We start from the raw sequence: 26,346 nt of genomic DNA, 5'->3' as shown, positions 1-26,346 counted from the left end.
CAGATGGCATTCGTGCAGAGAGAAAGGAGCATGCAAAACAAAGTTAACATAACTATAAGCCTCTAACTCACAGTACAGTACACTAATGCTTCCTAGGAATTTACAAGCACATTGCAAAATAACTCCAAAAGACAAAAGGAAAAATAACATGCTTCATTTACTATGTTCAGAGAAACATCAGTCAGATTTCATGTAACTATCAGAGGAGAATAATTACTATCTCTCTTTAACATTACCAGCCATCTGAATTGCTTCATTTCTTATCAACTTCTCTCTTCTCTATTTCTCCATACTATTACCCTACTTATTATCCTAAGTCTATCAATTAAAATTTGCAGAGAAGGAAAAAAAACACCAACCGTGCTACTTCGGTTAGCTAGAACAGCATGCAATATTATGGCAACAGAAGACAAAACAAATCTCAAAGTGACTTTTAAATAAACAAAACAAAAAAATAGTCACATTTTAATGCTGATATTATGTCCATTTAGTTCATCAGTGCCCACTTAAATCAGTGGCTTACACAAGAGAAAAGACCAGCATTACAGATTGCATCAATCTTCTGCTGGCACAGAGGACAAGCCCAACAGAAATGAGTCAGACAGATGTAAGCTAATAGTACGCATACTCTGAAGTCCACAACAAAGAGTTTTTCATCATTCCTACAGCTTTCTTGGAAACTCTATCCCCCAGCAACAGACACATTTGCCAGAAGTTAAAAGCAGTAGCCTGCAGAAGAGAAATGGCTGGAAGCTCTTCAAGTTCACTGCAATACAAATGAAAATGGGGACTCAAAGAAATCAGGGTCCTGTTGTTATTTTGTAATATAAAGGATATCATCCAAGTATCTGTTACCAAATGCTGGCTGGCTCCACAAGTTTGAGTGCCAACATTCTTCAGGGCACCCTTTATCAGTGATACCTTTCCTTTACATCTTGCAACAAGAAGGTCCAGCACCAACTTTTTGATAGTTCTTGGTCTGTGGAGGTGGTGTGCTATTCTGACTGTCCTACCTACCCTCATCCTGTCTTTTGGTCTTTTCCTTTGCTCGATATCTACCTACATCATCCATTAAAATGTAGAGATTCACACATAGTTTCTTAGAATTCAGTGAGGGTTTCATAATCACCAACAGGATAAGGATCTGTGATTCTATGATTCTATGATCTCTTCACTGGACATTGATTCAGTGCTGAGGCATATTCAGAACCACTTGAGAACAACAGAAGTTGTCTTCATGGCTCAATATAAAGTGATTAATAGTGATGGACACTGAGAGTCTTCTGTGCACTGAAAATGTATTTTAATTTTGCTGAACATAGAGGGAAAGACATCACAGCTGAGTAGAGAGAAATAGAGTCACTTTATTGCAGTCAAACATCTGCAGGGGCTAAAGCAGCAGTGTTGCGTGGCCTTGAGGCATGAGCTCTGAGCTACCTCCTACTCTGCTATGAAACCTTTCACCAGAACTCACAGAGAAATGTTTACAAAATGCTTGCACATATGAAGGGATGATTTAGGGCACTAGGACCACTCCATTCTTGTTCCCCATATTTTTTCAGGCATATCAACCTCCAGAGCGTGGCATTCACAGAATCATAGAATAATTTGGGTTGAAAGGAACCATCCACCCCTGCAATAAGTAGGGACATGATAGCTGGTGGATTAAAGTCTGGTTATAAATACTGTTCTTCAGGAATCTCTCATTAAAGAAAGTGGAAACAGCAAAACATTAAAGGACTGACATGCACAAGGGAAAGCTAAAACTTGAGTATTATTTTACTTGTACAAGTCAATCCTTTGCCTCTGATGTCAAACTTTCCTTCTGCTGTTGGCATATTAGAGAATCACAGAATGGTTTGGCTTGAAAGGGACCTTAAAGATCATCTAGCTTCAACCCCTCTGCCATGGGCAGGGGGAACCTTCTACTAAATGAGGTTGCTCAAGGCCCCATCCAACCAGACCTGGAATGCTTCCAAAGACAGGACATCCACAGCTTCTCTGTCCCCTTGAACACTTCCAGGGAAGGGACATCCATAACTTCCCTGGGCAACCTGCTGCAGTGTCTCATCCTGCTGGCCTTTATTATTTAAGAAACACATAAAAAAGGGGCGATTTAAAGTGTAATTAAAGAAGATTTCCAAAGAATATATCTGATAAAAGTAGGCCTTGATTTTCACATTTCTCAGTTCCACTGAGCAGATCTTTGTTCTGGAGTTAATTGACTCTTTCCAAGCACAGCTTTGATTTTTCTTTTTTTTTTTCATCTGTTTGATGTTGTTTCAGCTTCTATTTGTTCAATGACCTACTGACAAAGAGGTAAGGAAAGAAAACGAGAGCAAAAGATCCATAGTTTTCATGATGGAGAAAAACAGGCACATTCACTCCTCAGACACAGAGAGGGCAATGTGCAGAAAGCATCGTCATTGCACCTCGCAGAACGCAAGAGTTTCAAAGCGGCTTTATGGGACGGGGGAGGTAGAAGGGGTAAAAAGGGTAGTTTAGTCAGAATAACACAGAAATTGGTAACCTAAACCCTCTGCTTAGCTTGGAAGGAAAGGGGTAAGATTCAGGGGGGGTGGGAAATATAATAATAATTAAAAAAAAATAAAACCAACAACAAAACCCCCAATACCTCCAAAGCAAAGACAAAATCAAGCTGGATTTCTTTTTCATTTGTTTCACAGAATATTAGGGCTTCAAAGGGAACTCTCGAGATGATCAACCCTAACCTCCCTGCCAGAGAAGGAGCACCTAGAGCAAGGTGCGCAGGAACACAGGCAGATTTTGAAATTCTCCAGCCAATGAGACTCCACAACCTCTCTGGGCAGCCTGTTCCAGGGCTCCTGGGGAGGTGGTGGAGTCACCATCATTGGAGGTGTTCAGGAGGAGACTTCATAGGGTGCTTGGTTGCATGGTTTAGTTGATTAGGTGGTGTTGGATGATAGGTTGGATGCAATGATCTTGAAGGTCTCTTCCAACCTGGTTTATTCTATTCTCCATCACCCTCACAGTAAAGAAGTGTCTCGTCATGTTGAGGTGGAACCTCCTGTGTTCTAGTGTGTACCCATTGTTCCTTGTCCTATCCTTCATAAGAGAGATGTTCAAGTCTCACAATCATCCTAGTAGCTCTCCAATGGACTCTCTCCAGTAGATACTTGTTTCTCTTGAAGTGGGGAGCCCACAAATGGACAAAGTATTCCAGGTGTGGTCTCATCAGGGCAAAGTAGAGGGTGAGAGGAACCTTCATAGACCTGCTGGACATGCTTTTCTTAATGTACCCCAGGATGCCATTGGCCACATTGCTGGACCATGGAAAACTTGCTGTCCACTAGGACTCCAAGGCCTTTCTCCATGGAGCTGCTTTCCAGCAGGATCACCCCTAACCTGTACTGATGCTTGATGTTATTCATCCCCATCTGCAGGACTCTGCACTTGTCCTTATTGAACTTCATGGGGTTCCCCTTTGTCTAGCTCTCCAGCCTGTTCAGATTTCATTGGATGGCAGCACAGCCTAAAGGGGTGCCAGCCACACCTCACAGTTTCGTATTATGAAACTTGCTGGTCCAAGTCATTGAAAATATTGAACAAAACTGGACCCACTACTGATCCCTGGGGAATACCACTGGCCATAGGCTTCTAACTGGACTCTGCAGCACTGATCACAACTCTCTGAACTCTGTTGCTGAGACAGTTCCCAGTCCACCTCATGGTCCAATCACCTAGCCTACTTTTCTTGAGTTTACCTACAAGAATGTTATGGGAGACAGTATCAAAAGCCTTGAGGAACTCAAGATGGACAATATCTATTACTCTCCATCTATCCATTTGGTCATGCCTTTGTAGAAGGCTATCAGATTACTCAAGCAAGATTTCCCCAGCAAGATTTCCCCTTAGTGAATCCATGTTGGCTACTCTTGATAGCCCTCTTTTCTTTTTTGTGGTTAGAGATGGCCTCCAGAATGAGCTGCTCCATCACCTTCCTAGGGATGGAAGTCAGGCTGATTTTATTCATTTGTTCAGAAATCCCCCCAAATAGTTTATAAATCATAGGGCTTTCTTGTTTGGGGTTTCTGTGTTTTGTTTTGGTCGATTGTGGATTTTTTTTGTTTTGTTTTAGTTTTGTTGGGTTTTTTTTTGGTTGGTTGGTTGTTTTTTCATAAAAGATTTAAATGTCTCTTTCTGAAAAAATAAATAATAGACATTTCTACCTTTCTTCATTTGTTACATTTGAAGTGCTAATTAAACACTTTTTTTTTTTTTGCTTGTTTCTATAACCTTCCCAACAATCATTTCTATATTGTGTTCCAGAGCTGATTTCTCTTACATAACCTGGCTTTCATTAATGATGAATTCAGGATGCTTGAGGAACTCTAGCTCATTCCACTCTAAGGGTGGGGCTTGAAAATGGGCTATAGAAACACTCCTGCAGCATCTTGAAAGTACTACTGAAATCACTTCACTGCAAGAGCTTCCTCAGGAGCTGATAATACAGGGATATGAGAGGTAGGCTCCCTGGAGCTCTTGTTAGATTGGAAAAGTGCCCAGCTTGCAGCAGATTAGCATAAAGCACTGCACACCTGGCAGAGCATGTCCCTGCATCTCTCTGCACTTCTCTACTCCCATAACAATTTACTTAAAGCAAACAGGATTCTTCATTTTTATATCACTCTAACCTCCATCCAACCAAACACAACCTGTAATTCTATTTTTAAAAAGTCTAAACTTTTCATTTTCAGTCACTAACTTATGAAGAATGAACAGTGTTCTCTGATTTATTACTAAGGACTATGTTAAAAAATCACTCCTACTTTTTGTACTTTTTGCCATTCTGATTTCTGTTGACCAGTACCTCACTGTGTGAGAGCCGTGGGACTCATGACCTAGTAGGTGACATTCAGCATGAATAAGGATGGAAAAACCTGGGTCCCTTTTGTATTACAAAGGGTAAACTATGATTTGATGGGGCTACTTGATAGTCATACATGTTTTTAGTAGTCTGTGGTCTAGTCATAGACTAGAGCATGATTCTGACAGGCACTATACAATCTTCTGGAAGAAACAGATGTTTAATTGCAGAATGAAGGGGTATTTAAAATGTTGAGCAATAGTTTGCCCAGCAGGACCAGAGAAGGGATTGTCCCCCTCTACTCAGCACTGGTGAGGCCACACTTCAAATACTGGATTCAGATCTGGGGCTCTTTCTACAAGAAGGACATGAAGGTGCTGAAGCAGGTCCAGAGAAGGGCAATGAAGCTGGTGAAGAGTCTAGAGAACAAGCCTTTTGAGAAGTAGCTGAAAAAACTGTGGTTGTTTAGCCGATAAAACAGAAGGATGAGGGGAAACCTTCTTGTTCTCTATAACTCCCTCAAAGTAAGTTGGAGCCAGGTGGGTGTCAGTAACAAGTGATAGGGGCAGAGGAAATAGCCTCAGGATGCACCAGGGGAGGTCTAGGTTGGATATTAGAAGAAACTTCTTGCCCAAATGGGTTCTCAAAGACTGAAACCTGCTCCTCAGTGAGGTGGTTGAATCCCCAGTCCTGGAGGAATTTCAAAGAGGCAGAGCAGTGGGGTTAAAGCACCAGTCCTGGTAGATTTAGAGGACAGTTGGACTCAATTTTAAAGGTCTTTTCCAGCCAACATGATTCCATGATTCCATCATTATTTGAGTGAACCTGCACGAAGAACATTGTGTGCCTTGCAGTTTTCCAATCCATGTGATCAACTGAAAACCTAACAACATGCAGTAGGAAAGAAATAAATACAGGATGAAAACAAAACCCAAGCAACACAAACACCCATTCATTTCTAAGAGGGTGGGAAAAGATGTTTATACACAAGCTGTAAGGAGTGGCCTACTCTCTAATATTACTGAGTTTTATGTACCAGAGCTAGTCCTCTGAGAATCATTCCTTCCTGCTTTGAGCCCTCAAAACAGAATCACAGAGTTGCCTCAGAATCTGAGCTGCCTCATAGAATTCTAAAAAATTAGAAAGATGAGGGGATCTGAAGATGCAGCTCATAATGCAGCACATTTCTTCCACAGCCTACAATTTGATCAGATGAGAGTAATCATATTTCCAAATGAAAAGTAGGTCAGCAGAAGGCAGCTACTGTAAGATGTCATCTCTGTGAAATGTTTGGTATACATTTGGTTGTTTGTTGTAGCATCAATGTAATTTCTGCTGAGGTTTCTCTTTGGTAGCTTTTTCAATGGGTTGAATACAGGAATTGTATGGTCTAGGGCACTGCTTTGTTTGGATCTATTTGTAGGTGAAGCGGACAGTCTGTGTTAATATATTAAGCTCTGCAGGAACAGCAAACTTTGTATTTTGCTAAAATATATTGAGCTTTAAAATTCTGTTCTTGAAAATAAAAAATGAACTAACTTAGCTCATTATCTACACATATGTCCACACAGGTGGTCTAGTCATGATAGTTTGCCAGGAATTTGTCACTATTTCCATAATAACTTGATCTGCCTTCTTTATTAACAGGAAAAAAAAATGGTCTGTTTCACAAAGGTTCTCTTCAGGAAAGTTTCCCTGTCTGGTAACACTTTCCTGCTATTCCAATCTCTTTTTTTCATACTCATATCCATATAAGTTTCAGTTAAACTGGACAATTAGAGAGGAAACTCCAGGAAAGCTCAAGAAAGCTTTCTGAAGATAATAAAATTGAAGTCCACAGACCTTCAGTGTCAGTCACAAAATTATGTCTGTGTTCATCTCTTCAAGATGTGGCCACAGAAAATAACGTTGTGATCAATGTTAATCCTCAAAGAGAAGTTGACTGATGGAAGTGAGGTGAAATATTTCACAGTACCTGAAATATTTCCTATTGTAAAGTTCCAACTACTGTCATTTTATTAAATGCCTTGGCATGGTTAAATATTAAGAGTTTAAATTACCCAAGAAGAACTTAGACAACTTCAAGTCTTTCAGCTGTAAGGACTATTTTTCATTGCAAATAGTTTTATATGGAAAAGCAGAAAGATTCATTTCAAAGAGCCACTGAAGATAAATAGCTGGTATCTCAAATACAACTGAGAAACCTCCAAGTGCATTGCACTAAATCCTCATCTCTGATATCCTGAAATTCCTTTAATGGAATGTTGCTGGAATTGGTTGCAATTACTGGCGCTCTATATAAGTATGAGAGAAGGTTTTGGTAATAAATTTTATGCAAGTAATGATACAGCACCCACCACCAAAGCAAAGAGGATAACATCTCTGTGGTCTAGAAAGATTGGTCTGATAGACAGGCCCACAGAATCATAGAATTGTTTCTGTTGGAAAAGACCTCTAAGATCATTGAGTCCAAGCATCCACCTAAAATCACCATGGACATTGAACTATGTCCTGAAGTGCTATGTCCACACATTTCTTGAATGCCTTCAGGGATGGTGACACCAACCCCCTGGCAACCTATTTTATTCTGTATCTCATTGATCTCAAAATAGAATAGAATTAACCAGGTTGGAAAAGACTTTCAAGATTATTGAGTCCAACCTATCACCCAACACCATCTAATCAACTAAACCATGGCACCAAGTGCCTCATCCAGTCTCTTCTTAAACGCTTCCAGTGATGGTGACTCCACCACCTCCCTGGGCAGCCCATTCCAATGGCCAATCACTCTCTCTATGAAGAACTTCTTCCTAACCTCCAGCCTAAACCTCCCCTGGTGCAGCTTGAGACTGTGTCCTCTTGTTCTGGTGCTGGCCACCTGGGAGAAGAGACCAACCTCCACCTGGCTACAACCTCCCTTCAAGTAGTTGTAGACATAAGGTCTCCTCTGAGCCTCCTCTTCTCCAAATTAAACAAGCCCAACTCCTTCAGCCTCTCTTCAAAGGGCTTGTGCTCCAAACCCCTCCCCAGCTTTGTTGCCCTTCTCTAGACACGTTCCAGCAACTCAACATCTTTCCTGAACTAAGAGGCCCAGAACTGGACACAGTGTACTGAGTTGCAAGGGACCTTTAAAAGTCACCTAGTTCAAGCCCCCCATTCCATACCTATCAGACAGTGGGCACACACTAAAACACAGAATATTCCACCTGGAGACCAGAGAAAAGTTTTTCATTGTGAGGCTGAGCTGGCACAGGTTGCCTGTGGAGAGGCTCTTTGGAGAAGAGATAAAAGCAGTGATGTTGAGTATCTGGAGCTCTCTGGACATATCCTGTGAAGCCAGCTCCAGATGGTCCTGCTTGAGCAAGGCAAGATGATTTCCAGCAGTCTCTTACAACCTCAACCATTCTGTGGCTCTGTAAATCACAAACTAACCAGTATAGAAACACACAAACTATAAGCAAAAACTACAAGGCTTAATGCAACACACAGAAAACAAACCAAACCAAACAGAAAACCTCCACCACCAAACAGTGTTAGTTTCAGGTTGTTTTTTTAATCAGAGGCAAGAGGGGTGATGAGAAGCAAAAGGATCCATATTCAAAGACTGCTACACAGAAATGGTTAAATTGCCAATCACATAGAAAGGACAAAAAAAAAACCATACAGGGTAAGGAAAACAAATGAGATTGCATAGTCAGATCCCAGCATGGCAACAAAACCATTCACATTCTAATAAAACCTGAGGAAGATGTTAAAGAGAAGCTTAACAAGGCCAGACAGTTTCAACCCAGCAGGCCAACATTTACCTGAGAAGGTCTCCGAGTATTGCTCCTGCTGATTTTCTGTTACTCTTAGAGCACAAAGAAGATGCCAAAAGACTGAAAGAGTGTGCAGGTACTGAAGGAGGTGACCTGCAAAATCACAAGCCACTCGAACTAACACTGCTGCTAGACACTAGAACTTAATAAAAATTTCAATATGGTAAGTGTAATTAAGACCAACTTTTCAACTCTATCCAGTTCTGGGCCCCTCAGTTTAGGAAGGACGTTGAGTTGCTGGAATGTGTCGAGAGAAAGGCAACAAAGCTGGGGAGGGGTTTGGAGCACAAGCCCTGTGAGGAGAGGCTGAGGGAGCTGGGATTGCTTAGCCTGGAGAAGAGGAGACTCAGGGAAGACCTTATTGCTCTCTACAACTACTTGAAGGGAGGTTGTAGCCAGGTGGGGGTTGGTCTCTTCTCCCAGGTGGCCAGCATCAGAACAAGAAGACACCGTCTCAAACTGCACCAGGGGAGGTTTAGGCTGGATGTTAGGAAGAAGTTCTTCCCAGAAAGAGTGATTGGCCATTGGAATGGGCTGCCCACAGAGATGGTGGAGTCATCATTACTAGAAGTGTTAAAAAAATGACTGGATGATGCACTTAGTGCCATGGTTTAGTTGATTAGATGGTGTTGGGTGATCTCAAAGGTCTTTTCTAACCTTGTTAATTCTGTATTTGATTCTGTACCTGGGGTTCACAATCCCACCACTACTGCTAAGTCACTACCACTAAACCATGTCCCCCAGCATCACATCTCTACATCTTTAAATGCTTCCAGGGACAGGTTCAACCACCCCCCAGGGCAGCCTGTTCCAGTGACTGAGAACCCCTTCTGTGAATAATTTTTTCCTAATATCCAACCTGAACATCCCTTGACACAACTTGTGGTCATTTTCACTTATCCTGTGCCTTGTTACACATGAAGAGACTGACTCCCACCTCACACCCACCTCCTTTCAGGGAGCTGCAGAGGCCTCCTCAAGGCTACACAACCCCAGTTCCCTGAGCTGCTCCTCACCAGCCCTGTTCTCCAGACCCTTCACCACCTCTGTTGTCCTTCTTCAGATGCACTCCATCACCTCAATATCTGTCTTGCAGTGAGAGCCACAAAACTGAACCCAGTATTCAAGATGTGGTCTCCCCCATGCTGAATACAGGGGGCAATCACTTTCCTGGTCCTGCTGGCCACACTTCTGCTGACCCAGGCCAGGGTGCTGTTGGCCTGGCTTGTGCAAATCAACATGGGATTGTAAAAAAATACATCTTTTCTAAGCATCCTCGTGTTTTTAATGTTTTGAATGTGGGGTTTTTATGTTGTTATTGTTTTGTTTGGGGGGTTTGTTGCTAGTTTTGCTGGGATGGCAAATTTACAGCACAGCAAAAGAGCAGATGTGCATTAATATCAGTTTCTGCCTCCCCTGTCATCTTGTGCAGTTTGGATTCTGAAGAGCTGCTGGTGTAATCCACCTGGACTTCTGTGAGGCTGTTGACATGGCCCTGCAAAGCATCCTTTGCTGGAGAGATACAGGTTTGATGGATAAATATTGGCTGGATAGCTATGCGCAAAGGGTTGCAGTTCACAGCTCGATTCCAAATGACAATCAGCAATGAGTGGTGTCCCCCAGGAGTCTGTACTGGGACAGGTACTGTTAAATACCTTTATTAGTGACAGACAGTGAAGTTGAGTGCACCCTCAGCAAAGGTGGATAAGCTGAGTGGTGTAGCTGATAGGTCTGAGAGAAGGAATGCCATCCAAAGAGACCTGGACAGGCTTGAGGAGTGATCTTTTGTGAGCCTCATGAAGTTCAACAAGGCCAAGTAGGGTCCTGCACCTGGCTCAGAGAAATCTCACATCAATACAGGCTTAGGCATGAATGAATTGAGACACACCTGTGGAAAAGACTTGGAGATGTTGATGCCAAATTAAAAATTATGTATGAGACAGCAATGTGAGATTCCAGCCTAGAAAGCAAATCAAATCCTCAGCTACATAAAAACAAGCCTGTCCCACATGTCCAGGGAGGCAATTCTCTGTTCTCTTAAGACCTGCCTGGAGTGCTGTGTCCAGCTGTAGGGTCCCAAGCATAAGACATGTATGGACCTGTTTGAGTGTATCCAGCACAGAGCCATGAAGATGATCAGAGGGATGGAACAGCTTTCTAGTGAACAGAAGCTGAGGAGTTGTTCAGCAACAAGAAGAAAACAGAAGGTCCTGGGAAGATCTTATAAGTAGCTTTCCAGTATCTAAAGGGAGTCTACAAGAAAGCTGGAGAGGGACTTTTTGCAAGGGCTTGTAGTGATAGAATAGAAGTAATTATTTCAAACAAAACCAGGGTAGATTCAGGCAAGATAGAAGAAAGAATTCTGTTACAGGTTTCTCAAGAGACTGTGGATGTCCCTTCCCTGAAAGCATCCAAAGCCTGGCTGGACAAGGCTTTGAGAAACTTGGTCTAGTAGGAGGTATCCCTGACTATGGCAGGGGAGTTGGAACTAGGCGATCTTTAAGGTCCCTTCCAACCAAAACCCTTCTGTTCATTGATTCTAAGATTTTATGATGTATAAAGAAGATGAAGGCAGCAACACAACCTACCACATCATCATAGAATTGTTTTGGCTGGAAACCAACTCTAATATCACATCCAACCATCAACACAGCACCACCATGGCCACTAAACCATGTCTCAAAGTGCCATGTCCACGTATCCCTTGAACAGTTCCAGGGACAGTGACTCCACCACCTCCCTGGGACACCTGTTCCAATGCCTGACCATGCTTTCATTAAAGGCATTTTTTTCCTCATATTGAATCTAAACCTCTCCTGGCACAGCTGGAGGTTATTTCCTCTCAGCCTATCACTTGATACTTGGGAGGAAAGATCAACAACCCTACTCTAAAATCTCCCTTCAAGGAGCTGTAGAAAGCAATAACCTCTCCCCTCACAGCTCTGTTCAGTGATCATTCATGGCCTTGGAAGCTATTATAGGAGGAGGGGGAATGGCTTTAAGCTGGAAGAGGGTATAATTAGACTGGATATTAGGTAGAATTTTTTTCTACTGGAATATGTTGACTGGGGAAGTTGTGGATACCCCTTCCTGGAAGTGTTCAAGACCAGGGTGGACTGGCCTCAAGCAGTCTGGTCTAGTGGCAAGTGTCCCTGCCTATGGCAAAAGGTTTGTACCTAAATGATCTTTAGGGTCCTCCCCAAACCATTCTGTGATTCCTTGTATATGTAGGTTTGGACCACACTTCCCTCACAGCATTCCTTTGACACCATTTTCCCATATGTATAATATATCTGCCCTGTACTCACCTAAAGTCTCAAAGTTTATTGTAAGTGTAACCACAAAGAGAGCTAATAAAATAATTCCTTTATAATGATTTTCTAATCATTGGTTTGGGGGGAAAAAATTAATCCTAACTTCATCCATAATACCTGATTGTCTGATTTAACATGCCAGGATTCTGGCACAGCAATTAAGCAGTGAAGGAATTTCAGTCATTGCCTGTGCACCCAGCTTTCATATGGGGCTGGATTAATCAGGAATCAATGGAAACAATCTCACTTACTTTCAGTCTCAGACAGTTACTTGATATAGTGACAAATCAATGGAAATCCAAGAGAAGTCAGTGGAATCAGTTTATTGCTGGAGGAAAGGGTAGGGAGAAGGCAGGGAGCAAGATGATTAATAAGATGAGAAAGGAGATATGTGAAAAACAGCAAATAAATTAAGAGCAGAAGCAAATGGGTGTGTGGTCTGGTCATGTGTAATTTTGAAACAGGGTTGGATACCATCTCTTATCTGGAGGGAATTCCACTATCATTTCTAACAGCTTGGCCATAGCAGGGAAAAAGCAGATAGGACATTCATCATAAGCCTGACAGTGTGCCCAGCAGCATAATTTTTGGGATGTAAGACTGAAGGGAAACACATTTGAGAGTGCAGCCAGCTGAAGCTTGGGAGCATGCAGCCAACAGAGCCTGTCCTCTGATTCCATTTCTCACAGAAGCTGACTTTTCTCCAAATGCAAAACTAATGCTGTGCATAGGGAAAGCCACTCTCTACCTCATCCCTGAGCAGAAAGAAAACATGTCACTGTCGTCATATGGAAGACAACCCTCTCTTCAGCCTTCCTTTTTTTCTTCCACTGTACTGAACAATAGAGGCAGCAATTACTTTTAACTTTTACATATAAAAATCAAATACCTTTATAAAGATGATGCATTCAGGGCAATGAAAACATTTCCAAGCCATTTGTAGGTCTCATTAACAATCTGGGAGGAGTCTAGACATCCTAGGAAGGCATTTATTTGAAAACCAGGTCAAGAGGGTGCAAATTAAAGAATTTTGGTTTAATATGTAGGCTTTTCTCCAACCATAGTCTTGCTCCTATTTCCATAAGTGTAACTGGAAGTAATACCACATCCCAATTTAACTGCATTTCAAACTGTGTTTTGAGTATTTTATAGCTGGGACATTTAAATCCAGTATATAAGACAAACCCCTAAAATACATTGCAATTCCCCTGCCTGCTGGGTTGCACCCCATTGCATTAGGCCCATATATTTTCAAGCTTCCATTTTTCATGGCAGTAGTGGTGGTTTGTTGTGTTGGTTTTTTTTTGGGGGGGGTTTCCCCCTCGCTGGCAAGCTTTTCTGACCCAAACCATACTATGATTCTAAGCTTTCCATCACAAATTTGTGGCTACCCCTTATGGAAATAGACCCTTGCAATCTCCTCAAGCTCACCTCCTGATCTTCTATATGCTTTCCCTCTCAATTCTTGGTTTCCAATGGCTTTACAAATCAGTGTAACTATACAAGATGATTGAGGAATTTCAGACCTATAGCCAAGGCTTTAGAACCATTTGGGTGATAAATAAAATGGGCAGTGGGATATTTCCAGATATGAAGCAAAAAAAATGCTCCTAGGCAGATAATGCCTACATTTGAGAAACACAGGGAATAGAGAGAAACATAGCACATGCAGGGCTAACTTCCCTGAGCAGAGCTACACAGCTCATTGGATATCTGCAAGAAAATGTTACTGTCCCTTTAAACTGGAACTTCAAATATTCTAAAGAAATGAAAAATGTTCATTCTAAAGTAACTCATTCCTTTGTAGGATGGAAAATCCGTTGGCTAGAACAGTTCAAATGCTCTCTGGATACTAGGAAATATTTTTAGCTGCTTATTTTATTTATGCATTTAAAGTTATAACTTAACCTGAGCTTATACTGACTCAATGCAAAACTGGCAACAAGGTTCCCAGCTGCATTGAGTGAATCTTAGTCATTGATTTATTTAAAACATTTTTTGAGTGTGCACACAGCTGAAAATAAAATATTTGATAAATAATTTAAATGTTGATAAATATTAAATATCAAATTAAGAACTGTAAGTGTAAATAAATCTTTCAGTTTCTCATTGGGTTTAGTGTGACCATTCAGGTTAAATGTCTGAAAGAACCTCCTCTATGAGAGGTTGGAAAGCTAAAAAAACCTCAACAAACAAAACACCTAGAGTTTCCTTGGGGCAGAGAAAAGAGGTAAATGTGAATGCCAATATCCTTTTCTTTGAATTAAAGTGTTCAAGTTGAAGGAACAAATAAGAGATGGCCAACTAGTACAGCAAGGCATGAATATTGGGACAATTTCTCAGGCAGGGACTTCTCAACTTTATAAAGTTGGTTGTAAACTGTAAAGTTATCAAAACCTAGATGTGCCTGAGCTCTTTGAAAAGGCCAAACATCAGTCTTGGGAATGCTTTCATTACATTTATGGTGTCTCTAAAGCCTGAACTGCAAGTGGCTCAGAAGAATTGATTACTGCAATTTCCTACACCACCAAATTTAGAGATCTAGCATGTTCTGCAATTAGCTGGTGGTCACAGATTATCTACCTAAGCAATGCCAATAGAGTAGCTGAATAAATGAAGTGTAATACAGATAAAATCAATATTAGTTCAAAGGATGAAGTCTGAAGAACCTTTTAATCATTTCTATTATCTCATACCAATGGACTGAATCATGAACTTCTCACTAACAAAACCTGAAACCACACAGTTCTTAAAATTGGTGGCACTATTTGTTTCCTTCAATGGAAGAAGACTCAAGCTACTAGAGTGCACCTTTGTCCCAGAGACCCTCCTAAACTTTCAAAGAAGAATCTTTTTAATCTGGATTTTGGAGATCACGCCCTGATCAAATTAATTCTTCCTAAACACTGCTATAATTTTGATGTATTCTTTAAAATTGTGAAGTCAAACAAAATGAAATAAGTGCTCAGAGAATCCTGGAAAGGTTTGGGTTGCAAGTGACCTTAAAGATTATCTAGTTCCAACCTCCATGCTGTAGGCAGAGACACCACTTACCAGACCAGATTGCTCAAAGTCACATCCAACCTAGTTTTGAACACATTAAGGCTTGGAACCTCCACAAGTTTTCTGGGCAACCTCTTCCAGTGCCTCACCATCCTCACAGGGAAGAATTTCTTCCCAATGTCTTATCTAAATCTAATTATATGTAATTACCTAAATGGTGAACAACTGAATGTAATATGATGAGATTTGTCTGACTCACACTGATGAATTTTTAGATGCCACAGATGTAAATACAATAAATATATATATGTTTTGCTTTTTGTTGTTGGTTGTTTTTGTTTATATGAACTGCAGAGAATGAAAAATATTTTGGAAAAATGTACAGGCTGATCTTTCTTTCACAAAGGAAACCCAGGCTGGAGCTCCACATTAAGTAAGTGGGTGAATTTGATAACCACAGATCACCTCCTTACAAAGGAACAGCAGTGTTTTATAAGCTTACCAGAGAAATGATAACCAAGAAATAGGAACAACCCATGACATGTGGTAAATATCAACACTAAACTGCATTGTCTGAATTAGCACTAATTTCACCAAAGTTGGGTCATCTGATGAAAGAGATTGATGTTGCTGCTCTGACATTTTCTAGCTGAAACACATTTACAAGTCACTGTATTTTGATAGACTAAGTATGATTCATATTTAGGAGATACAGACCTGGTAGTAGCACACCTCAGGATTTAACTGGTTATCTCATGTCTGATCTATGAGTCAGATTGCCTGGAGGTAGATAAGATTCTGTCTATGTAGAAAAAAATGTAGAAAACTCCCATGCAGTGTGTTACTGCCCCAAGCATTAAAAGTCTTACCACTAAATATTGCTGGAATTAATTAATAAACATTCAAAGGGAGACCTACTGCTTAATAAGATTTAGAGACCCAAATTGAAATTCTGTAAGAACTCCTATAAGAAAATCTGCTGCCTGTCACAGATCCGTCAGGATGCAAGTTTTCCAAATAGGTATGTCTGATTAGTAAGTTATATTTGAATAGGTTGCTCAGGGAAGTCATGCATGCCCCCTCCCTGGAGGTGTTCAAGGCTGGACTGGATGGGGCCATGGGTAATCTGGTCTAGTAGAAGGTATCCCTGCCCATGGCAGGCACATTAGAACTAGATCTTTAAGGACCCTTCCAACCTAAACCATTCTGTGAACCTATGAATTCTACATATAATTTCCTGTCACAACTGTGTCAGCTAAAACAATCTTTCAGATGTGTTAACAGTATGTGAGTAAAGAAAAAAATAATAGTAGCACTCAGGAAATATTTCTCCTTTCCTTGCTAACAAAACAGCCAATGTTCAGAAACAAGTTTTCAGTTCCTACCCTTTATCTTCACTTCCAAACTTCCTGTCAGTTTGGACCACTTACTAAAGCACTAAAAACACAAACAAAGCAAAAAGAACCCAAGAAAAAACCCAGCCTTTAAAACATGAATTCAATGACATCTGCAATTTATCCAATGCCCTGTGACCACATGAAACCTTGGATCAGAATTTCTGCACGAAGAGATCCCTCTGCAATGGGGCTGACTGTTTTCTTGCATACACAGAAGGTAGGGACCACTTGAAACTTTGGCTTTTCAACACCAAGCCCGGCTTTATTTGCTGTCACCACTTTGGGAATAACATCAGAAACATATATGACTATTTAATGTGCACTGAAAGTAATGTATTATTCCTGGAAAATCATGTTCCTTTAAAAAGTCACATTGAGTAACTCAGTTCAATATTGTTAAGTAACAACCAAACTTGTTCACCTACTGACTGTCAATTTTATTACATAGTGATGTAAAGCCCATGTCTAAATGTATACCTGGAGCAGAGATGTATAAATAACAGCAATGTTATAGGTTGATAGAAGTAAAGTTTGGTCTGATTCATAGCTAAACTGTTTTAAAAGGAATAACTACTGTTAAGAAATCTTAAAGGAAACTTAGGCCCTCAGTTCAAAAGTTTAGTAATCTGTAAGTATCCAAGGGTAAGAAAAATGATTAAATATTAAACCCACATGAAAGTGTTCTGCTATACTTGAAATTAATTCTGTGATATCACCTAGACAACAGCACCTAAGTTAAGAAATGTTAATCAGCTGCAACAAGAACACAACTGGAATTGAAGAGTTTTCACAAAATGCCATTGAGTTTGAAAAATTATCTGGAAGATAATCCATGAATGTGAGTCTAAGAGCATATGACATCCCCATCTACCCAGTATTCAAGTACTACTAACTAGAAAGATAGATTCTCAAATTCTCTGTAGTCTAGAACTCCTGAAAAGTTTCTTGTTTAATGCCTTGCTCTTTCAAAAGGGACATTATACTTAACACTTGTCTTACTCAAGCTTGGCTACCAACCAGTCAAAGCTAAAAAAATGCCTAATTTTGCTAACACACAAATACTAATAACTTACTATACCTGCCTCTCAATTGATTTCTGCATCGGCTACTGTAAAATGGGGTTCAACTTCAGGCACAGGATTTACTGGAAGTATCACTACTGGAAATCTTAATAGTTCTCTACTGATCAGGTTTGCACTGCACATGGACAGCCGCAAATCAAACTGGCTGTGAAAGACAATTACTCTAAGTGAGTTGTTTTCCCAGAGAAGCAGATAATCCCATGCTAAATCCCTTTAACATGAAGGGAACAAGATTGCCACTTTGTGTGCTTTTTGACAGGAACACAAGTGAAAGTTACTCTACTTATAGTCATATTCTGATCATCTATCTCCAAGCCACGTAAAAGAGTAGAAAGCGCTAAATTTGTATTTTCCGTGTTACTTTTTATCTTGTGATGACCTCTCCTGGTTGAGCTGTTCATTAGCCTTGATTCTGGAAGTTAGAGTGCTTTGATCCCTCCATGCTTATTAAAAAAAAATATGCAGGAATAGGAAGAATTTATTGCCAATGTATCGAGAATGTGACTAGGAATGACTTTTAGAGTAAGAACTGAGTATCAGTGTGTGTGATCCTGTATCGCAGTGTATGTTTATTATACTACAGCGTAGGTTTTCAACACCCACTTTGAGATGAAACTGAATGAAATGCAAAGCTTTCAACACCATCACTTCTGAATCAGTATTGCTGAGACATCATTTTAATGGTAGAGAGAGATTTACTGACTTTACAAAGTAAACAAACATTTGAGATGCAACATATCCACAGAACTGATGTCCAGTTCTATTCTTTCCAAACACTCTTATTTTATTTTTTTTTTTTTTACATCAGCACAAGCAGACTGTGAGAAAATATTGAATAGCAAGCTTACATATAGGAGTCCATAATTCATTGCACCCCATGAATCTTGCAGATTTCCTAAATATATACTGTGCAGAATCAATTTGCTGCTAATTACTTCAAAGTCCAAACAAAATAGCAATGGAGGAGAAAACAGAACTGCCTGGAAATCAGTTTTGCATTTCACACAAATTTTCATTTTTCCAGAAGTATTCCCAGTACGATGCTCCAAGTCAGCTGATGAGGGTAAAAAAAACCCAACAACACAACCTTAAGTGCATTCTCTTGTCAAAGGAGAAGAAAATGCTCCAATGCCATTCCCAAGCAGCTGCCTAAAAAGAGACAGGCAATCCCAGTATTGTGACCAGTTTGTATACTGAAGTGTGCAGCAGAATAACCAGCTAAGTGGTGCACCAAAACACTGTGACACAGCACTTGAGTTCCTACCCTGGCACCACCTCTCAAGCACCAGCACATCTTAAGAATTTTGAGCATGCTCTGCAATGTGAACAATCCTTTTGTAAACGTAAGGCTGACATGTACTTCTAGCTATATTTCTGTTCCCAGCAAATAAACCCAGCTCCATTCCACTTTCAGAAGTGACTCAGATAAAATGCTATACATTACATAAGCAATGTAGTCTATAAGCTCTTGGAAGGTGAATTCATATGAAGAAATCCTTGAATACTAGAAAAAAGTCAGAATGCCAATGCAAATTGTAATTAAGATTATATACCTCCTTTATCCATATAATTTCTGGTTAGAGTGATGCTTCTAGAACCATTAACTTCTCAACTAACTTCTATAAAAAGTTAAAGATTTGTTTGTTAGGTGATCAGATTTTCTTTGCTGGATGAACCCACTGTAGGTAATTTTGAAGTTAAACATATAGCCATTAGTTACTGAATGACAAAAAAAGCTCAGAAATCTTATTACAGAAAAGCAGTAAAGGGAACTTTGCTTTCCAAGAACTAACATCTGACAACCTAAGTCACAAATCTTTTTTTGCCCCTTTACATACTCCTGTTCTGAGATGCCACGAAAAAATAATACTCAGGCGAAAAATTAGATAGCCAGTCAAAACTAAGCAGTAAACCTCAGGATCAGTATTTCTCCTAAATCAAAGGTAGAAAAATAACTGAACTTCTGACAGCCCCTGAGACCTGGCTACAAAGCAGACACTACTGTACATTCTGTTGATACAGAAACAAATGTCCAAGAGTAAGCAAATCCTGAAACAATGACATTATTGCATTTTTCTATAGGTATCAGGTGATAATTGAGAGAGAAACCCACTGAGAAAGTCTAGCAGTGCTCCAGTTCCCTAATCACACTGCATTGTTCAGTCCTGCCCCCAAGGAAACAAATAAATGTAATGGATCTCTATGCAGTATATACACTACATGCTACAATAAGTCAGTAGCCCCTGTTCACATGCAGACAATCTCAGCACATCTATCTGTGACATCTCAGGACATTCCTTTCCCCTATAAACAGCAGGGGAAGTCAACAGCAAGGTCTGGTTTTGAGGATTCTCTCCTTCATTTCAGCGTGCGTTTCAAAGCCACTCTGGAAATGGCAAATGCTTTACACAGTCTGAAGAGAAACAACCAAATACTTAACACTGACATCTACCTGCAAATGTTTTGCTGGAAAGTACAGCTCAGCACAGCGCTGATGATTTGATCTAACACCCATTGAAGCTGATGACTATGCTGTCATTTTAACACTGCTGGCACAACTGGGTCCTGTACGGGTGCTGAAGTTCAGCTGATGCTTGATCATTTCTTCACTACTTCTGCCTCCCCAGGGGGGCAATTGCTGGTCACCTTTAAAATACCTTTTCTCATTTTATTATGGGAAACAAAACTTCACTCTGAAGAGAAGCTGTCCTAGCTCAGTTTCCTCTCATCCTTTCCTCATCATTCTTTCCTCTTCAAACAAGACAAAATTTTGTCTCACTTCTCTTTGGTAAAACACTAGTTATGGAACTGCTCACATTTCTTTACCCTCACACAACTGTGAGTTATGTCCAAATGCAAATTACATACCTCTGAGGGAGGTGAGAAAAACCAAACCAAAGCATCTCAACTGAAAAACATCCCCAAACTTTGAACAGCTTCTTTCTGATTCTCCACTCCACAACCACCCCCCTTCCCCGCCTCCCCCCCGACTCCATTGCAGAACCAGGACTATACTATAGAGCAGGTATTTCAACTTTCCACACCAGCTACCACTGAAATCATCTACACTAAGGAAGATCTGCTGGGGAGCACTGTGAACAGCACCGATCCCCAGTGCACGCAGACACAGATACACAGAGAACCAAACCAAAGATTCACCAGCAGAGAGAAAAAAAAAAAAAAAAAAGAGAGAGAGAGAAAATCAACCTTCTCAATTTGTCGGAAATCTTCTCTGAGTTATTGCAGGGCTGAGTTTTTGCCTGCTTCTGATAAAAGGGTACTTACGAGATGCAGGCAGAGCAGTCCTGGCTCTGCAGCTGATGCTGCTGAAAATCCAGAGGAACAGAGCTGCCCTGCAGCCAGCTCGGGTAACCACAACCATCCTTCACTTCCTGGCTCCCTGTACTCCAAATGCCAGCCGCAGAAGACCTGCTTTTCTCCACTTTGGCCCCTCGCTCGCTCTCTCTCCTTCTCTTTCTCGGAGGAGGTGGTGAGGAGGTAAAAGGGGCAGGGCTCTACCTTGGGGTAGAAGCCAGCCCCCCTCTTCGTCTGCTGTCTCTGGCTTGCAGCAGCAATATAAGTCCCGGTACTTTTATCTCTGTGTTTGCGTGTCTGTGCTCCTTCTCAAAGGAAGGGGGGCAAAAAAAAAAAAAAAAAAAACCAAAACCACACCAAAAAACCCACAAAACAAAACAAAAAAAACCCAAACCAAACAACAAAAAACCCCACCACAAAACCAAACAAACACCCCCCCAAGAAAAAAAAAACAACAAACCCACAACACAAAAACCCCGAAACAAAATCAGAAAAAGCACCACCAAGTATCAAATAGAAAGGATCGTAGAAGAGAAAAATTAAAAAAGCGATCCCCAAAATGACATGGGGGGAGGGAGGAAAGAGGACATGGAGCTGATGGGAAGGGAGAAAGGCGGATAAAAGCTGTTGGTGCTGCTAACGCTGCTGTTGATGCTACCACTGCAGCCGAGCCCTTCTTCCTGCACAGAGCAGCGCTGCCGAGAGGAGCTGGCAATCGCCTCCCAGCTCATATATATATACACAGTGAGCACGCAGACACAGCCGGGGAGACAAACACTCACACAGGAGCAGGGAGAGGGGAGAGGGAGGGAGAGACACTCCCGCAGCAGAGGAGCAGGCTCAGAGCCTCCTCATGTATTCATCATCTTCCAGCAGAAGGAAACGCTGCCACCATCAGCAGCAGCTTCCCCCCTCCCCACACCAAAGCAGGAGGGAAAATCCCTGCCTAGCGTTCCCCTCCCCTTCCCCCAGCTCCTCCCTCTTCCTCTGCGCCCCTCCGGCCTCCCGGACGTTGCTCAGCCTCCCTTGCCGGCTTCAGAGCTGGGGCCGGGGAGCGGGGATCAAAGCCGGGGATGCGGGAGCAGAACCGCTGACGCTGTCCGCGGTGCTGAAGCGGGGTGCGGAAGCTCCGGCAGCTGGGCCGCCGCTGCCACTGTCCGCAGTGCCGAAGAGGGACGTGGACGCCCGGGAAGCAGAGCTATAGGCGCCTCTTTCTACCCCTGGGGAGAAGCGCAGCCCCCGCCGCCGACTCCTGCCTGCCCGTCTCTCTCTCCCTGTGCCTCCCTGCCTTTCCCCCGCAAGCCGAGATGGGAGCGGCTCCCCGAGCTCCAGCCTGCCGGGATCCAAGCCAGGCAGCCAGCAGGCAAGTCCTCCGAGCGGTGCTTTTTGGGAAAGGGGCAAACAGCATCCCGCCCGCAGAGCCGGGCCTGCAGGAGCCGCTGATGCAGATGTTTTCATTCCGTAATTAATTCTCACTCCGAGGACGAGCCAGGAAGCAGGCTGCATTGAAGTATCATTATGGTTTTCACCTACAAGAGATGACTGAGACAATCTGGACATACTGTGGGCTTATGGTTGAGGGATTTCAAGAATCTGATTGCTCTTCTCCATCCCTCTCCATCCCTCCTGCCACTGCCCTTAAACAGACTGTACTAAAAGTTATTGCTCACCAGGTGTGGTAGAATAATGAGGGTATTGAGTTATTAATGGATTATTTATTCCACAATCAATGAGGCAAAGAAAAATGAAAACAATAATTTCTCAGGTGCTATATAGAGAAGGCTGAGAAACAGAGAGGTGGAATCTCTTTAGAGGAGCCACAAAGGAAGGATAAATTATTTTCAGTGACTAATACACATGATGTTAACAAGAACTTGCTGTTGTTTAACAAGCATAATGGTTAAGACTGTAAAATGAGATTCTCAGAAGGGCCTTGGGATGTTAGGAGTCTCAGTCCCACTTGCCTTTCAGAGGAAGTACCATGACTGTCTTCTAGGTCACTTAGTAAACTCATCCATACACAATATGTGACATCCCAAGAGAGCTCTAGCCTGGAGGTTTTAGCACAGGACAGGACAAAGCTTAAGTGCCAGTCCTGGGAAAAGATGTTTCTGTAATTCATAGAATCTTGTCCAACTGCCACATTTTTCACCCTTTAACCTTTCCTTGCCTCATCCATACTAAGTATTAATATACTGATACTTTGTATGTTTGTAGCAAATGTGTAATGAAAAAGCAGTTTCACTATACTTGCCTGTAGTTTTGAGGTAAGTATAGGAAGTATAAAAGGTAAGTATTAAAAGACTTTGTTACCACTTCTCTACATCACCCCAAGCCCTTGGCCATGCCTTCACCATTCTTTATACCCACAAAATTTCTGATGTCATTAGAATACCTGAAGTTTCTGGGAATTCACCAAAACCCAAATATTAATTAGTGACATTAAACTAGGTCAAAATTTCCTCTTTCCAGAAAGACCTCTCTTGTTAACATTTACTGTTCTCCTCCTGTTCTAGACCCCAACTTATCATATTTGTAAACCTGTGTTTTCTGTTCTTTAGTAATAGTACTGACATACTGATAGGAACTGACACAGAAAACAAACAAACAAAAAACTATCACAAGCAAAAAAAATCCTACCACTTTCATTCTGAGGTATTCATCTCAGTAAGTAACAAACAGCTTCTGAGTAAGTATTTAAAAAGCTCACTAGACCATTCTGCAAATTAAATTTCTCTTTCTACAGTCCTTCCAACAAACAAAACAGCAGCAGTGCAGCAGCAGTGTACTTGCTCGTCATCTACCCTTTTCTATGTATGTACTTGCACATCACACTTCATGAAGTCTTCCACTAGATAAAAATCGGACTTAGAATTGTTTATGCTTCTTCAGGATATGCTAGTTGAGACTTCCAAAACCACTCAAATTGCTGACAAGAAGGCACACATTGTAAAAAAAAGAAAAAAAAATCACAACAATATTAAAGACAAGCAATTCAAAGCAGGAAGAGACAGCAGGCTGATTGATGAGTACCTCTATAACAGTGATAGTAAAAAAGTTTCCTTGTGGTTTGAGACAGAAGAAATGGCACAGATTATAGCATTTCCCCCCCCCCTCCCCCCCCCCCCCCCGAATAGGGTCAGTCCTTAAAAAAACTACATAAAATATTTAAACTGTATAGCAGCAGCAAAGAGGTGTGCAAGGGTAATGCAATTATTTTTAACATGGCCACAACTGAGGCCTGCAAAACCATTGCCTTTGAGTGATTCTGTCACACAAAAAACACTGCAAAAATCTTCAGGCATTTTTTAGCCCTATAAAATAAACTAACCACCTCTTCCTCTTTGCTGTTTTTTGTGTGTTTTTCCTGTAGGATATATTGAAATATTACTTTACATGACTCAACAAATCCAAGCTGAATATATTAATCTTGGAAACGAAAACACAGACAAATTATGTTAGAACACAATATGAAGTTATTAGATACTTCTTTATTCTACTATTTCTAATCTTTTCACTCCAAAACATAAATATTAGGGTGCTTCTGTGCAAGAGCTGAGACACTCCTGCAACCTAAGCAGGGCAGCTCCAAGCTTCAGCACCTCTATCCTGCAACCAGCAAATGCCTGCAACTTGGATCAACAGGGACCTCTACACACAGCAGGCTGGGAAAATGACACAGCAGAGCTATAGAGATGACAGCCAGGATACACACAAGGAGGATTTTCCAGCAAAACTACTGTTACAACTAAATGAATCCTTAATTTTTTCAAATCACACTTCTAAATAGCTGGAGACATGCCTCAGTCTGGTGGTGAAACTTCCCTGGCAATTAGTAAGACACTAGGGTGGTAAAATACTCTAGTTATTGCAGCTGTTCACAGATTTTATTGAGCTTAATGGAAATAATACACACATATTGATGAATGAATAGATCATGCTGAATTTACTAGGGCTGTCAACTGTTGTCTGCTAAATGGAATGCATCCTGGACAGAGCTATATTTACAGTTTGTGAATGTCAAGAAGAAAAACACAATGTCAGAAAGCTAGAAAGGATAATTAAGAATTTCAGTCACTGAGGGGACTAAATGACATCCAATAAAGTGATCAGCTGGGGCCACAAAATAAAAGGAGCCAAGCTGAAAAAGAACCTGAAATTTCTGAATTATATCAAAAAGCAAAAGCCCTGCTTTTCACTCCTACTACACCACCATTTTTGCCTAGCTTCTCTCTTTTATATTTTTGTTTGCCACGAACATGGCAGAGCTCTACAAACTATCCACAGCAACATTTCTATCCAGGTCTCTAGGATGATAGATATAACAACACAAGAAAGACAGATGCCATCTATTTAAAATTATGGCCAAACATGACATATGTAGAATTAAATATCATCTAGTGGAGAGCTCTATTACTAAGAGAGTCATGTGTTTATTAAGAACATGAAGTTTTCTATTGGGATTGTCTATAAAAATAAGCCTTTCTCCAAGGACACATGAAAATTGTGATCATAGAATCACTTCGTTTGGAAAAGACCTTTAAGATCAAGTCCAGCCACTATCTAACTCTACCAAGTCCAGTGCTAAGACATGTCTCTGCCTCTTTTAAACACTAGCAGGGATGGGAATTCAGTCACCTCCCTTGGGAGCCTACTCCAGTCTTTGATATTATCTGTCTGTGAGTGAAAGATGCGAAGGCCATGCTTTCTAGAGATGCAAGGAAAGAAAGTCTTACCTAACATTCTTAGTATGGAACTAAAAAGGAAGATGAGGGTGAACTTGCATAGGAACCATTATCATCATCTTGTTTTGTGCAACTAAACTACAACATTATAGGCTGAAGTGAATGAAGTTTGGCTGTGCTAAAACAAGCCAATAAAAAACTGGAATATGTATACAGGTAAGCACAGCAAAAAAATGACTTCAGGTTTTCCTCATGCTCCATAAAAAAAATGATTTTAAAAAAGGGAGGCTAAGCCTCTCAAAATGCTCAATATGTCACTATCGCAAATTATGACCCCAAAAATCTTACTCATACACACATAAAAAGAAACAGAACATGCTCTGAAGTTCTCAGCTTCATACCTCTACACCTAAACGCATGCTCAAGACGGTATCTACATGCAGAAACTTCTTCTGGGATATCATAACCTCTATAAATCCACACTGCAGAAGAAAAAGTTCTGGCAATCAAAACAAGAGAAACCTCATGCCATATGTCTCAGGCACATACTAGACCTGAATCTGCATTTTATAGATGTGCAAATACAACTCAATTCCATTTTTATCCTACATCATGATGGAAAACCACTAAACAGAAATGGTGGTTACCCATCAGAAATACAACTCTTTTGCACTAATCACCAGTTTTATTTTGGGCTTATTTCCACTTCAATGCTCCTTGAAGAAATGGAGAAAGCTGTTTATTTAAAAATATAATGTAATTACTGCTCATCTACTTGAAGAGCCCAAAATAATTCTGTCCTCCAAGATACACTATTCTTCTACACATTTGTGTCTTCCCCACCCCCTGGAATTTCACCTTAAGCATGTTTCCCTCCTCTTCT

The 26,346-nt window shown here is 41.0% G+C and overlaps 1 protein-coding gene across 1 annotated transcript in view; it reads right to left on the bottom strand.

Moving 5' to 3' along the window:
• Window positions 1-20,946, bottom strand: part of CNTNAP2 (contactin associated protein 2) — a 1,101,400-nt gene extending 1,080,454 nt beyond the window's left edge. The window contains exon 1 of the mRNA XM_068156823.1: window positions 20,749-20,946. Coding sequence (XP_068012924.1) covers window positions 20,749-20,845 — 97 coding nt within the window. The 5' untranslated portion in view covers window positions 20,846-20,946. The remainder of the gene's footprint in view (window positions 1-20,748) is intronic.
• Between the last annotated feature and the right edge of the window lie 5,400 nt (window positions 20,947-26,346).

The sequence above is a fragment of the Melanerpes formicivorus genome, unplaced genomic scaffold (assembly GCF_026170545.1).
Source record: "Melanerpes formicivorus ecotype bairdi unplaced genomic scaffold, bMelFor1.0.p_v2 SCAF_35, whole genome shotgun sequence".
In the NCBI taxonomy this organism is placed as follows: domain Eukaryota; kingdom Metazoa; phylum Chordata; class Aves; order Piciformes; family Picidae; genus Melanerpes; species Melanerpes formicivorus.
This window is presented reverse-complemented; position numbering and strand designations above follow the sequence as displayed.